Below are 12,580 nucleotides of genomic sequence, written 5' to 3' on the forward strand. Positions count from 1 at the left end.
GGGACGCGGCCCCAGGGACACAGGGCCCCACGGTGCGGGGCGGTCTCCGGCCCCATCAGAGGCGGACGGCGTTGCCTATGTGGGAGGCACACAGCGCCCGCTGCAGACCTGCCCAGGGCTGTCTGACTCCGCTGCCCTGAGCCACACACGTCACGTCCACCCGTCCTCTCGGGGGCACGATGCTGCCGGGCTGGCCGATCAGACCCAGGGTGACACGCACACCCTAGAGGTGGGCCTCGGGCAGAAGCGGATACGACAGCCAGGACTTGGGAAGACCACAAGACTGCTGCACCATGAACGTCCCAGAGGTCCAGGGAAGGGTGGCATTCCCGGGCGTGCCCTCCAAACCCAGGCCCAGTGGTTACATCTCACACCTCCTGCTGCCAGCCTCTTGGCTTCTGGAGAAAGCAGGGCGCGCCTCCAGGGATGCACTCTGGCCCTTTCCCAGGTGGCGCGGAAGGCCGCTGGCCTGGAGGGCGGTCCGGAACGGGAAAGGGGCCCCAGCTGGTGGGCTGGTGTTGCCCAAGTCCACGAAGGGCAAGGCTTGCGGGGTGGGGACGCAGCCAGGAGGAGAGCCGTGGCCCAGCCCGGGGCTCCGCACCCTGGCATGCCATCGGAGGAGGGGCTCCCCCCGCCTGGCCCTGAAGCTCTGCGTCCTCCCCGGGGCCCTGGGTGCTGTGTCTGGATAAGGAAGGAATCGAGGTTAAGTGAGGTCATGCGGAAGCAGCGGCTGGTCCTACAGCATCCAGCGTCCTTACAAGAGGAGACCCCGGGGCTCCCACTCTCTCCTTGCCCCCATGCGCACGCCCAGAGGAAAGGTCGCGTGAGGACACAGCGAGGGTCCTCACCGTGAGCCAAGTCTGCCTGGGCCTCGATCTTAGACTCGGTGATGTTTCGTTACACAGCTCGAGCTGACTAAGAGACACGCTTACTGGGCCCTGACGCAGACACCGGGCCAGGCTCCAAGCCCTCAGGCGCTGGGCCCGGTGAGCCCACCCAGGCAGGCCCAAGAGGGCTTTTTTCTTTTAACATTTATTTTGTTTGGCTGCGCTTAGTCTTCATTCTGCACAGGCTTTCTCTAGTAGCAGAGAGCAGGGGCTACTCTTGGCCCAATCCTTTGGCCACCTGATGCAAGAGCCCACTCACTCGAAAAGACCCTGATGCTGGGAAAGTTTGAGGGCGGGAGAAGGGGACGACAGAGGATGAGATAGTGGGATGGCATCACCGACTCGATGGACTCAATGAGTTTGAGCAAGCTCCGGGAGATGGTGAAGGACTGCATGCTGCAGTCCATGGGGTCGCACAGTCGAACATGACTGAGCGACTGAACAGCAACAACAGGCTTCTCAGTGCAGTGGGTTCTCTTGTTGCCGAGTGCAGGCTCGAGGCCCGTGGGCTTCAGTAGCTGCAGTGCCCAGGCTCTGGGGCGCAGGTCCAGTTGTGGTGGCACATGGGCTTAGTTGATCTGCCGGATGTGGGATCCTCCCAGACCAGGGATCGAACCCATGTCCCCTGCATTGCAAAGTGGACTCCCAACCACTGGACCACCAGGTAAGCCCACAAGGGGGCTTTCTGACGGTTCGCAGCAGCTCCTTGCCCTAATCCTGAGCTCTGACCAGCCCTGCAGAGAGAGGGAGGGATGCTGGGCCCTGGGGAGAGAGGCCCCGCCCCCGCCTCTCCTTCCTTCCTGCAGCTTGCCCACCTAGCTGCCCCGGGCCTGATGCGGTTCTCTGGGGAAAGGTCCATGCTCTCGTCCTGAGAGGTTTGCGGTCTGAAGGAAGGAGGGCTGTGCCGACCGCGGGCAGTGGGGTGGGTGGCAGGACCATGTGCTATTCCTACCAGGGGCTCCTAGGGCCTCACGCGGCGGCCACCGGGTTTGCTCCACAGACGGCTGCCCCTGTACACGTGAGCTGTCAGCCCTGGATTCCTTAGGGCCACAGATACGGAAGCCCCACCCCCAGGGCAACCTGAAAACCATGCACGGCCATCGGGCTTGGTGTCCCCAGGGTCCTTCCCTCTCCACCCCCACTCCGGGGTCCTGACCAGATGACTCGGATATCAGGAAAAGGACCCACTGTCCTTGTCCCAGGGTCCCCATGATGAATAAACACATGAGAAGGGTCCCTAGCGCCCCCCCCTGCTTACTGCTTAACCCTGGGCTGAGGGCGCACAGGGTTAGGAGAGGAGCAGAAAGCCAGGAGAGGGCGACCGGGGGATGCGGGGGTTTCCATGGCAACCATGAGCTGCCTGGGCTGGAGCCCTGTGGGGGGTGGGGCACGGCAAGGGTGTGGTTCCACTCTCCTTTCCGTCTGTTTCATCAGGGCTGGGACAGACAGACGTTGCCCGAGGACTCCATTGAGGGGAGCAGCTCCTCCAGCCACTGCACGCCTGCCTCAGGCCTCACCCCCCTCCCGGGTGGCCGGGGATGGGCGGGGGGTGATCAGCACCTCTTGAGAACACCTGTGAAGAGCTCCCAGAGCGCGGGGTGCCCTGAGCAGCTGGCCGCCGCCCTGCTCTGCCCAGAGTTCTGCGCCCCCAGGGCTGGGTGCGTGTGAGCACAGAGCCCTGCCTGCTGCCCACCCCGCCCTCCCCTCCTCCCGGGAAGCCGCCACACATCCCCTGAGCGCCCCAGTTCTCCCTTGATGTGGCTCTGGCCCAGATCTGGGGTGGCACGCTCCCCCTCCAGCTGGCCTGGCAGCCCAGACCTGCCCGAGAGTGATGGTGTCTGAGGGTGGGGAAGGGTGGGGGCTGGGCCTCTCCTCCTCCATACCTGGCGGTGGGCAGGGCCTTCAGGCAGGTGGATGAGGGGGCTCTCGAGGGGTGAGCGGGTATCATGGGAACCAGGCATCCTCCAGCCTCTGTGACCACACTCTTGGCGTGGCATGTGACACATAGGTGATGAGCACCAGTGCTGAGGGGTGAAGGTCAAGGGAAATGAGAATGTGGGCAGGGGTATTGAAGGGTGAGGGCCCCTGCTGCAGGGCCCAGGGCTCAGAGACCTTCCTCTAGCTCCAGCTGCTTTTCCATGTTCCCGGCCAGCAGGCCAGCTCCTGACCGCAGCCTCGTGGCCCCAGGGGCACCTGGCCTTGCTGCCAAACGGAGCATCTGCCCCAGTCGTTGTTCAGTTGCTCAGTCCTGTCCGACTCTGTGACCCCAGGACCGCAGCCCGCCAGGCCTCCCTGTCCATCACCAGCTCCCGGAGATTGCTCAAACTCATGTCCACTGAGTCGAGGATGCCATCCAACCATCTCATCCTCTGTCGCCTACTTCTCCGCTTCCTCCTGCCTTCAATCTTCCCCAGCTTCAGGGTCTTTTCCAATGAGTCGGCTCCTCACATCAGGTGGCCAGAGTGTTGGAGCTTCAACATCAGTCCTTTCAATGAATATTCAGGATTGATTTCCTTTAGGATGGACTGGTTTGACCTCCGTGCTGTCCAAGAGACTCTCAAGAGTCTTCTCCAACACCCCAGTTGAAAAGCATTAATTCTTCAGTGCTCAGCCTTTTTTAATGTCTCACATCCATACACTACTAGAAAAGCCATAGTTTTGACTATATGGACCTGTGTCAGCAAAGTCATGTCTCTGTTTTTTAATACACTGTCTAGATTTGTCGTAGCTTTCCGTCCAAGGAGAAAACATCTTTTAATTTCATGGCGGCAGTCACCGTCCACAGTGATTTTAGAACCTAAGAAAATAAAGTCTGTCACTGTTTCCATTTTTGCCCCATCTATTTGCCATAAAGTGATGGGACCAGATGCCGTGATCTTAGTTTTTTGAATGTTGAATTTTAAGCCAACATTTTCACTCTCCTCTTTCATTTTCATCAAGAGGCTCTTTAGTTCCTCTTCGCTTTTTCCATTAGAGTGGTATCATTTGCATATCTGATGTTACTGATATTTCTCCCAGCAATCTTGATTTCAGCTTGTGCTTCATCTAGCCCGGCATTTCGCATGATGTACTCTGCATATAAGTTAAATAAGCAGGGTGACAATACACAGCCTTGTTGTGCTCCCAATTTGGAGCCAGTCCGTCGTTCCATGTCCGGCTTTAGCTGTTGCTCCCTGACCTGCATACAGGTTTCTCAGGAAGCAGGTAAGGTGGTTTGGTATTCCCATCTCTTGAAGACATTTTTTGTCTTTTTAAGGATTTGCTGTCCCAGAGGGGCCGGCAAACTCTTGGCCCATGGGCCCCATATACGAGACTCTCGTTGCCGTGCTCCAGGGCTGTGCCACGGGCTTCCCAGCAAAACCTCATTCACCGGGCTCCCATCTGAGGGAGAAGAGAGAGGCCCAGAGGAGGGCTGGGGCCCAGCTCATGAGCAGCCCTGCTGCGTCCCAAGCCCCACGCTCGCCCTGCGCTGTAGCTGGGAGGGGTCCCAGCACAGAGAAGCCTCTTCTCCATCAGTGACCACCTGAGCGTCAGCCCCGCACCAGGAGCTGCAGCGATCGCGGCGGGTCCCTGCCCACCTGGAGCACACAGGCGCCCTGCCCGGCCTGTGTCCACAGGTAAGGACCTGGTTACGCGACAGTGACACAGCCGCAGGGTGAATGTCACTCAGCCTCCACCTCTGACCGTATCTATGATGTCCCCATGATGCTCACAACATAATGTTAACTGAGAGCAGAAAACTACAGAACTACATGTGTTACATGACCCACGTTGTGGGCAAGCCTTGTAAGTGCAATTCTGAGATGTGAGTGCAGTGGGGTAAAGGGTGGTCCCCAAAGAGACACCCACCTACAGTGGTAAGCGTGACCTCATTTGGGAGAAAGGGCCCTTGCAGGTGAAATTAAGATCCTAAATCCCATGCAAGTCCTTTCAGGAGGAAAGACAGAGAGCACAGACACAGGGGGAAGCAGGGTGACACGTGAGGATGGAGGCAGCGAGGGGAGGGACTCGGCCACAAGCCAAGGGACACCTGGAGCTCCAGGAGCTGGAAGCGGCAGGGAGGACCCCTGCTGGACCCTTCACACAGAGCGGGACCCCACCAGCACCCAAATTCTTCCGGCTTCCAGAGCTGAGAGAACAATTTCTGCCACTTGAAGCCACCCAGCTGTGGTCATTTGTCATCGCAGCCCTAGGAGACTACACAGAGGCCACGGCCCATAAGGTTGTGTTTACCCAGCGCTGACTGGGCCTCCGTCATTGTCCCAGTGTGGGAGGTAAGGGTCAGAGAGGTGGGCCCGGGTCCAAAGTGAACCCAGGCATCTGGGCTGTTAAACCCAGCCTGGCCTGGCTTCCCCTCCCCAGAGGGTCTCGGGCCACCACCCACCGTCACGCTGCTGGAATGGAGAGATGCCGGTGGGCGTAGAACCCCACCAACAGAAGAAACCCACCGCACTTTCTGTTCCCCTGGGGGCTTCCGAGCATTTATTTGAAGCAGTGGATTTGACTTCCTAATTCTGTTTGGTTTACGAGGATGTGGGTGGGCTTCCCTGGTGGCTCAGATGGTAAAGAATCTGCCTGCAATGTGGGAGACCCAGGTTCAATCCCTGTGTTTGGAAGATTCTCAGGAGAAGGAAATGGCAACCCACTCCAGTATTCTTGCCTAGAGAATTCCAGGGACAGAGGCTACAGTACATGGGGTTGCAAAGGGTCAGATATGACTGACCAACTAACACACTTAGGCTGATGATAAAAGATATCCCCTCCCAGCCCACACCCAAGGCCTGGGGGACTTGGAGCCACCTGAAGAGCCTGGAGCCCAAATACACTCCCCTCTCTCTGTCTCTGTCTCTTTCCCTGACTCTCTGTCTCTCCGTCTCTCCCTCTGTCTCTCTCTGTCTCTGTTTCTCCCTCTCTTTCTCTCCCTCCATCTCTCTCCAGCACTCACAGTGTCTGCCAGGCCTGGGGGCACAGACTGGCAGGGGGCGGGAGCTTCGGTCCCATCAGCCAGGGGTGAGCCCGCTCTGGACAGGTGAGCACGGGCCTGCCCCATAGGCACCTGCCTCCTCCCCACAGGGCCCAGGGCCACAAACCCGGTGACAAAGCTGCCAGCCGGTGGCCCAGAAATGCCGTGTGGCCGGGTGTCACTGGATGACGCGGTGGCGTGCGGCTCCGAGCACACCTCCAGCTATTTCCTGGGCGTGTCCTCTCCCCGTGAGGCCCTCAGGACCTTGGGGTGGGCAGACCGTTTCCTTCCGGGCTTCTTGCAAAAACCCACTGCCCACCCAGAGCTCCCACTCCAGGGACATCGAGGCCTCAAGGAGAGGAAGTGGCGGCGGGTGGTGTCTTGGGGGCCTCGGGGCAATGGATGGCACGTACCCCAGAGCTGTGCAGTAGAGCGAGTTCTTTCTCAGGGTTATGAGATTATTAGAAATGATGGTAAAAATGTGTGTTCTTTTTATCTAAGCACATATGTGCACGCATGTGTGTGCGTGCATTTGTGTGTTTGGGTCTCTCCCCTCTCCCCGTTTACCTTTTGCCTCGGGTCCCAGATTGGGCATCTCTGCTGGTGGTACCTGGGGGTGACCCAGGCCCCCCTGGGCCCTGCAGGAGCAGTCTAGTGGGGAAGGGGGGCATGGGGGGGTGGGAGGAGGCAGGGACTGGGAGCTGTCCCGCCGGCCACCACGTCATCCTCAGCTTGCCCCCCGCCCCAGCAAACACCTGGGGTGGGGGCTGTCTCAGAGCTCGCATGTCCTGCCTGAGCCTCGGAGCTGGTTCTTTGTGCAGGGATGGCCCCGGGCAGCCTGACTACCTTCTCCCAGCCTGGTCTTCACCTGAGGCCCATGTCGGCCTTGAGTGCCCTCCTCTCTCCAGAGGCCCAAGGCCTCTCCACCCCCAAAGGCTCAGCCAGACCCCTGCAACTGTCCAGCATCACTTCCCTGCTGGCCTGTCTCGGGGACAGGCCCAGGAAGGGGTCAGTTAGGAAACCGGGCTTGACCTCAGTTCCCCTGAGACCCAGCCTGGTGACCTAGGGCATCAGTGTCCGGTCTGCTCACCAAGGGGAAGGGCGTGCTGATGAAGCGGATGCCAGGGAGGGCTGAGTGTTGGCGGACAGGCACGCGGCAGTTGCCCCCCGGCGGAGGCGGCGCTGCTGACAGCCGCCAGCAGCAGGGTTGGTACTCTGAGTGCGGTGGGAGGGGGGCGTGGCTCGAGAGCGGTGGTGCGTCTGGGGACAAGATCCAGCATCGCTGCCTGCGCCACCCACGGCATCGTCTTGCTGCCACCTGTTAACTGGGGCTGGAAGGAGGATCCAGGTGGGAAACTGTTTTTCTTCCCTACACTCCTTCGGGAATGGATGGAGGGGGTGTGCTCACGGCCTCCTGTCGGAACACTCTGCCAGGGCGGGCGCTCCGAGCGTCACAGGGGAGAATTTACACGACAGGACATGCAGAGCGCAGGTGTGTGCAGGCAGCAGGTCTCTGCCCCCCCAACCCCCTGGGAGGCCGGGGGGAAGGAGGAGCAGCCCCGAGGGTGAGCGGAACGGATGGGAGGGTGGTGAGCCAGGTCTGCTGCCCCCAGGACCCCTCCTCCCCCAGACCTGCCTCCCGGCAGCCCCCTGCTCTCCGTGGAGCTGAGGCACACTTAGTTTCACACCTGGGTGGCCACGTGCTGCCCGTCCACACTCCACCCTCCTCCTGGGTCCTCTCCACGAGAGTCGGTCGGGTCCCTGGACGGGAGAAGACACACCTCCGTGCCGTGTGCCAAGGACTGCCTGCAGGGGCCCAGAGGGGAAGAAGCACAGTCCCAACGGTAGGCACCCTGAGCTCTGACTGCCGCCCAGCAACGTGACCATCACTGTCTGGACCCACGATCCTTCCCGACCCCAGCGGCATAGGGCCGCTGAACCCTGAGGGGCAGAATGGAAACTCAAGACAGGGAAAGCAACTTGTGCCAGGCACCCAGCAGGGTTGGGGTGGGCAGGGCCTGATTCAGGCCAGCTTGAGCCTGGCCCGTTGCCCAGCACCCCCAAGATGGTCCTAGCTCCCCTGGGGAAGCTCTGATAGAAGACCCTTCCAGCCCAGGGACTCCAGCTTCCCACGGGTCTCCCCCTTCCCAGGAAGGACGAGAGAAGATACCCACCCCACCCTTCTGCAGGGACCACCCCCATCTGCCCCCACAGCACATCACCATGAGGGCAGCCTTCCTGACACACGGCAGTTGGCTGCACACCCAGGTGACCGTAGGGAGCCAGAGCGGTGGCCTCCTGGGGACACTGAGCGCAGGCCTGGCACAGGAAGGGGGCCCTCGTCCTCTGACGCCAGCCCAGGGGTGCCCCAAGGAGGCAGGCCTAGGGAGCTGCCCTCAGCACCCTGCACTCCGTAGGGGTCAGCTCGGGGCCGCAGCCAGGCCTGAGAACAAGGCCCTGCCCAGCTCCTGTGGTCACCAGGGGAGGGTGCGTGGGCTGAGCCGCCGGCCGCTGCGCTCTGGGCACAGATGGTTCTCATCTTCGCTGCCTCTTCCGCAGGAAAAACAGACCAGCTCGGGGCCAAGAGCCCTTTTTTAATCTCGTGTTTATTTACGCTGCCTTTGCCTGAAGCCAGGGTCCTGTGGGCTGCACTCTCCCGAGGGTCCTGGCTGAAGCGGAAGGTCTGGCTGGAGCGGCCTGGCTGGCTGGCATCTTCCTGACCTTAGGGCAGTGCTCCGGGAAGGGGCCAGTGTGTCCCCAGGGGAAAGCAGCCCATTTCCCGTCCCCAGACTCGTCCCTGTCCCGTTGGGTCACGGCAACTTTTCCAGGATTGGAGTTCTCTGACTGCACTGGGAGGGCGGAGATTGAGAAGGGTCTAGGACAGAACCTGTGAGACCACCCCCACCCCAGAGCAGTCAGAACCCGGGGGGTGGAGGCGAGGCCACGTCACCCGTCAGGGGCCCCAGGAATCCCCAGGAGAGGAGGCGGCCTGGTGCTGGGACGCTGGGCTCAGGTGGGTGGGCAGCCAGCCACTCTCCTTGCAGCCTTCCTCGGTTTTCACAGACAGCGAAGACCAAGGCTGGGTGTGGGGAGGCTGCCAACCAAGGTCTCAGAAGTGAGAAATGCAGAGTGGTGGGCAGGCTTGCAGAATCTTGGCCTTCCCAGGCCAGCTGACCCCCAACACACACACACACACGCGCACACACACACACACACTCAGGCCCTGCCTGAGGCTGCTCCACCCTCCCACGTGCCCCAATTCACGTGGGGGATGGCCTCGCCAAAGTGTGCGGAAGGCACCCCCGGGGTGCCCTGCACCCACTGCCCATTTGGAGAAGTGGCCGAGGCACCTTGGGGCTGGTCCAGAGGAAAGACAGAGGACCACCGAAGGGAGGAGGGGTCACCTGCCAAACAAAGGCAGGAGGGCCTCCAACCGGGTGGAAGAAGGGGCCTCCCAGGCCCCAGAAGCCCCCGCAGCCAGGCTGACGGCCAGCCCCTCCCCCGCACTCACCGTGGAGGGGGTCGTTGGGGGCGCACCCTCCAGGCCGGTGCCAGAGGAACCCCCAAGGCTCTGCCCCGCCCCCGCCCCGCGGGGGGCCCCCACCCCCGGCGCTGTCTCCCCTCCCCCACCCGCGCGAACAGAGGAGGGACCGGCGGCTCTGGCCCGCGCCCCCTCCCCCGCGGGCGGCGGTGACATCACGGCCACGGCGGGAGGGGCGGCGTCGCGCGCATCACTTCCTCGGCGCCTCCCGCCCGCGCGGACGGACAGACGGACGGACTACGGGCGGGCGGTGGACAGCGGCCCGCGGCCCGCGGACGGGCGCGGGGGGCCGGCGCGAGCGTGGGGTGCGCGGCCCGCGGCCCTCGGCTCCCCCGACCCCATGGCGGGCCCGGCGCCTCCCGCCGCCGACGAGCTGCCCGGCCCGGCCCGGCGCCTCTACTCCAGGTGGGCTGGGCGAGCGGCGGGGACGCGCGGGGACCGGGCGGCGGGGGCCGCCGACGCAGGAGGCGGGAGCGGCCGGCCCGGAACAAAGGCGGCGGCGGCGGCTGGCGCGCAACGTGGCGGGGACGCCCCTCCCAGTGGGCCGGCGGGGGTGGGGGGACGCGGGGTGCCGAAGGAGGGTGTCGGGGGCTCAGGGTGCCCCAGGGCGGAGGAAGGGGAGTCCGAGGCTGGGGGCGCTGGGCCTGCCACAGCCCACCCCCTGGAAACCGGCGAGGGAGGGGCGGCTAGGGGGTGGGCAAGATGGGCCCCTCTCACCACAGTGTCCAGGGCTGGGAAAGGGGCCCCTACTCCAGCCCTGCCCTGCCAGCATCTGGCCTCTAGCACAGCAGGTGTGTGGTGGGGGGCTGCCAGGACTTCTCTCCCCAGCCTGGCACCTCCTTCCCACTGCCACAGGACTTGTGGGGAGGGGACCACGGGTGTGTCACGGGTGGGGCCGGTCACCCCCCACCCACCAGGTGCCTCTGCTTCAGCAGATTGCAGCTGGGCTGGGGTTACAGAGCCAGGCAGCTGGGTGGGTGTGTGCCTGCCTGAAAAGGTGCCTGCCTGGGGCGGGTTCCCGGGTGATGCCAGCGGCCCGGGCCCTGCGCCCTGCGCCCATCAGGGATGATGGGGTGGCTCTGCCCCTGGGCCGCGTGCCTGCTTGGTGACTCCCTGCTGGTCAAGGGTGTGCTACAAGTTGACGCCCTGGGCCTGACCTGGGGTGGGGAGGGCACAGGTCTCTCAGGGCTTGCCTTCATGTGCAGGTGTCCGGCAGAGCGGGGCCGGCACGAGTGCTGGGCAGGGCCCGCTTCCTGGCTGTGGATCCCAGAGGCAGGCCTGGCTCCTCATGGCCTGGACAGGCCCCTGCCTTGGAGTGACCTCATCCAGTTCCCCCAGCCATCCTTAAGACCTGGGGGGCTTCTGATTCCTCAAGGGGCCTAGTGTGGCCTACACGGATTCTCCAGCCCAGCCGCAAACCTCCGCTGGGTGCCCCCCCTGCCCCTCCATCACCCCTCCCCACCCCGACCTGTGGAATGAGGCCCTGGCGGCCCCTCCCACCTCTGTCTGGTCTGTGCTGCTGGCTGGAGACACAGCCCCCATTGTGTGGTCTCGGAATGGAGCGCTGAGCCCCCGGCCTGACTCCTGGGCCCCACGCAGGGGGAGGAGCTTGCCAGTGGGTTTACTGACAGCTGACCCCGGAGGCCTGTCCTTGAGGACTCTTGCATGGCAAACCCCCCTACCCCCTGCCCCCATGGGAATGGGGGGCTCTACGGGCCACGTCTGCCCACGGTGGAGGCCACGTTCTGGAAGAATGACAGGCGGTGATCTGGCTGTGCATGTGTGTGCAGGGGAGCTGTGGGTGGAGGGGGCCCCTGGGCGCTTTAGCCTTGGGAGACCCTGCGGGCGGAGCATGCGGTCCACATTGTGCTAGCCTCCCCTAGGCTTGACCCGGGAGCCTGGGGTGTGGGCGGGTACAGGGACAAGGACCAGTGGCCTGGGGGAGCCGTCTGTGGGCAGGGCAGCAGAGCGCAAAGCGAACACGCGAGAGGCCCCCGGGTCCCGCCTGGACTCCTTGCAGGCTGAGCCCTGGGTGGAGGTTGGGGGGGCAGACCTGGCAGAGAGTCCGAGCTCATGGCCAGGAGCCTGCTTTCATGGCCTGTGAGGAGGCCCATGGGGATGGGGGTCGGACCTGAGCGTGGCTGGGTGTGCGCAGGGTTCTTTCTGCTCGGAACCGGCTTCCAGAGGCCGCCAGAAAGCTATCCCTTGGGAGCCTGAATGTCCAGGGAGCCCCGCTGTGGTGTGGGAGCACAGGGCTGCCTGCAGCTGGGCACGTGGATGCCCCACGGACAGGAGCCATTGTGTCTGAGCACTCCACGGGTGGCTGTCCCAGAAACCCCAGCATGTGGGGGGCTCCCTGGGGCCAGGTCGGGTCTCCTCTGCCTTGTTCCCCCCCACTGCCCCCGCAGCCTGGTGGCTCCCCTTCCCACACCAATGTTCCTACCTGGGGAGATGAGTTCGGTTCTTACAAAGTGGGTCCTGGATTTGGGCTTTGAACTGGCACTGAGAGGAGCCTGAGCGTGAATGTGTCCACAAGCCCACCATGTCCCGAGGGGGCCCTGGAGAGGGGACCAGGTCAGGTAGGCAGAAGTGGGTGGGGTCTCACAGGAGCGATTAATACTGAGAACCCTGGTGCACTGCCCCTGGGCCTGTTTCCCCAGGGCAGAGGTGTGGGGCGGAGGGCCCGGGGAGAATGGGCGGGTAGCCAAGAAGCCCCCAAAGTGGGGAGCCGTGGGCTGTCCTCTTCTGAACTCCTGCCTTCTGTGAGGCCAGCAGCTGAGTGCTCCTGGTGGGGGCTGGGAGGGGAGAGTGGGGTAGGGGGCTCATTAGAGGTGCCCCCATCAGCAGGCTCCCGGAAGGGGATGCCATGCCACTGGGCTCCCTGGACGTGCGATCCTCAGGCGCTTGCTTTCTGAAGCTTGTGACAGACACGCCTCTCCCCTTCAGTGATTCCTGCCCCCACCAGGCCGCCTGTCCCTGCTGTTCTGAGATCACCCCCAAGACTGAAGGGGAGTCAGTGTGGCTTCGCTCTGGGGATGGCAGGATGGGGTGAGCGGGGGCCCTGGGGCGGCTGCCCAGGCACCCAGAATGTGGGTGACGGCCTTGGACAGGAATGATTGCCTTTATCAGAGAGGGGTCGATGGGGACCCAGCCCCTGCCTGGTGAGCCTCTGCGATGGCCCCCAGGGGA

At 63.2% G+C, this 12,580-nt stretch overlaps 1 protein-coding gene and 1 long non-coding RNA gene across 5 annotated transcripts in view; one reads left to right on the forward strand and one right to left on the reverse strand.

Moving 5' to 3' along the window:
* The first annotated feature begins 4,413 nt into the window (after positions 1–4,413).
* GPSM1 (G protein signaling modulator 1) overlaps positions 4,414–12,580 on the forward strand; it is a 35,042-nt gene continuing 26,875 nt past the window's right edge. Inside the window, exon 1 of one of the 4 annotated variants that reach the window (XM_061434064.1) lies at positions 4,414–4,504. Coding sequence is in view for 3 of the 4 variants with exons in the window: in XM_061434063.1 (XP_061290047.1) it covers positions 9,732–9,796 (65 nt within the window). In the remaining variant the exon portion in view is untranslated. Of the gene's footprint in view, positions 4,505–9,581; positions 9,797–12,580 lie in introns of those variants that run through there. The other 3 variants (XM_061434063.1, XM_061434062.1, XM_061434061.1) reach the window with 3 other exon arrangements.
* LOC133257728 (uncharacterized) lies at positions 8,438–9,479 on the reverse strand. Its single transcript, XR_009739668.1, has 2 exons — positions 9,362–9,479; positions 8,438–8,699 (listed from the first exon to the last, which is right to left on the reverse strand). It is a non-coding gene; the product is annotated as an uncharacterized LOC133257728 (long non-coding RNA).

The sequence above is a fragment of the Bos javanicus genome, chromosome 11, assembly GCF_032452875.1.
Source record: "Bos javanicus breed banteng chromosome 11, ARS-OSU_banteng_1.0, whole genome shotgun sequence".
Taxonomy (NCBI): domain Eukaryota; kingdom Metazoa; phylum Chordata; class Mammalia; order Artiodactyla; family Bovidae; genus Bos; species Bos javanicus.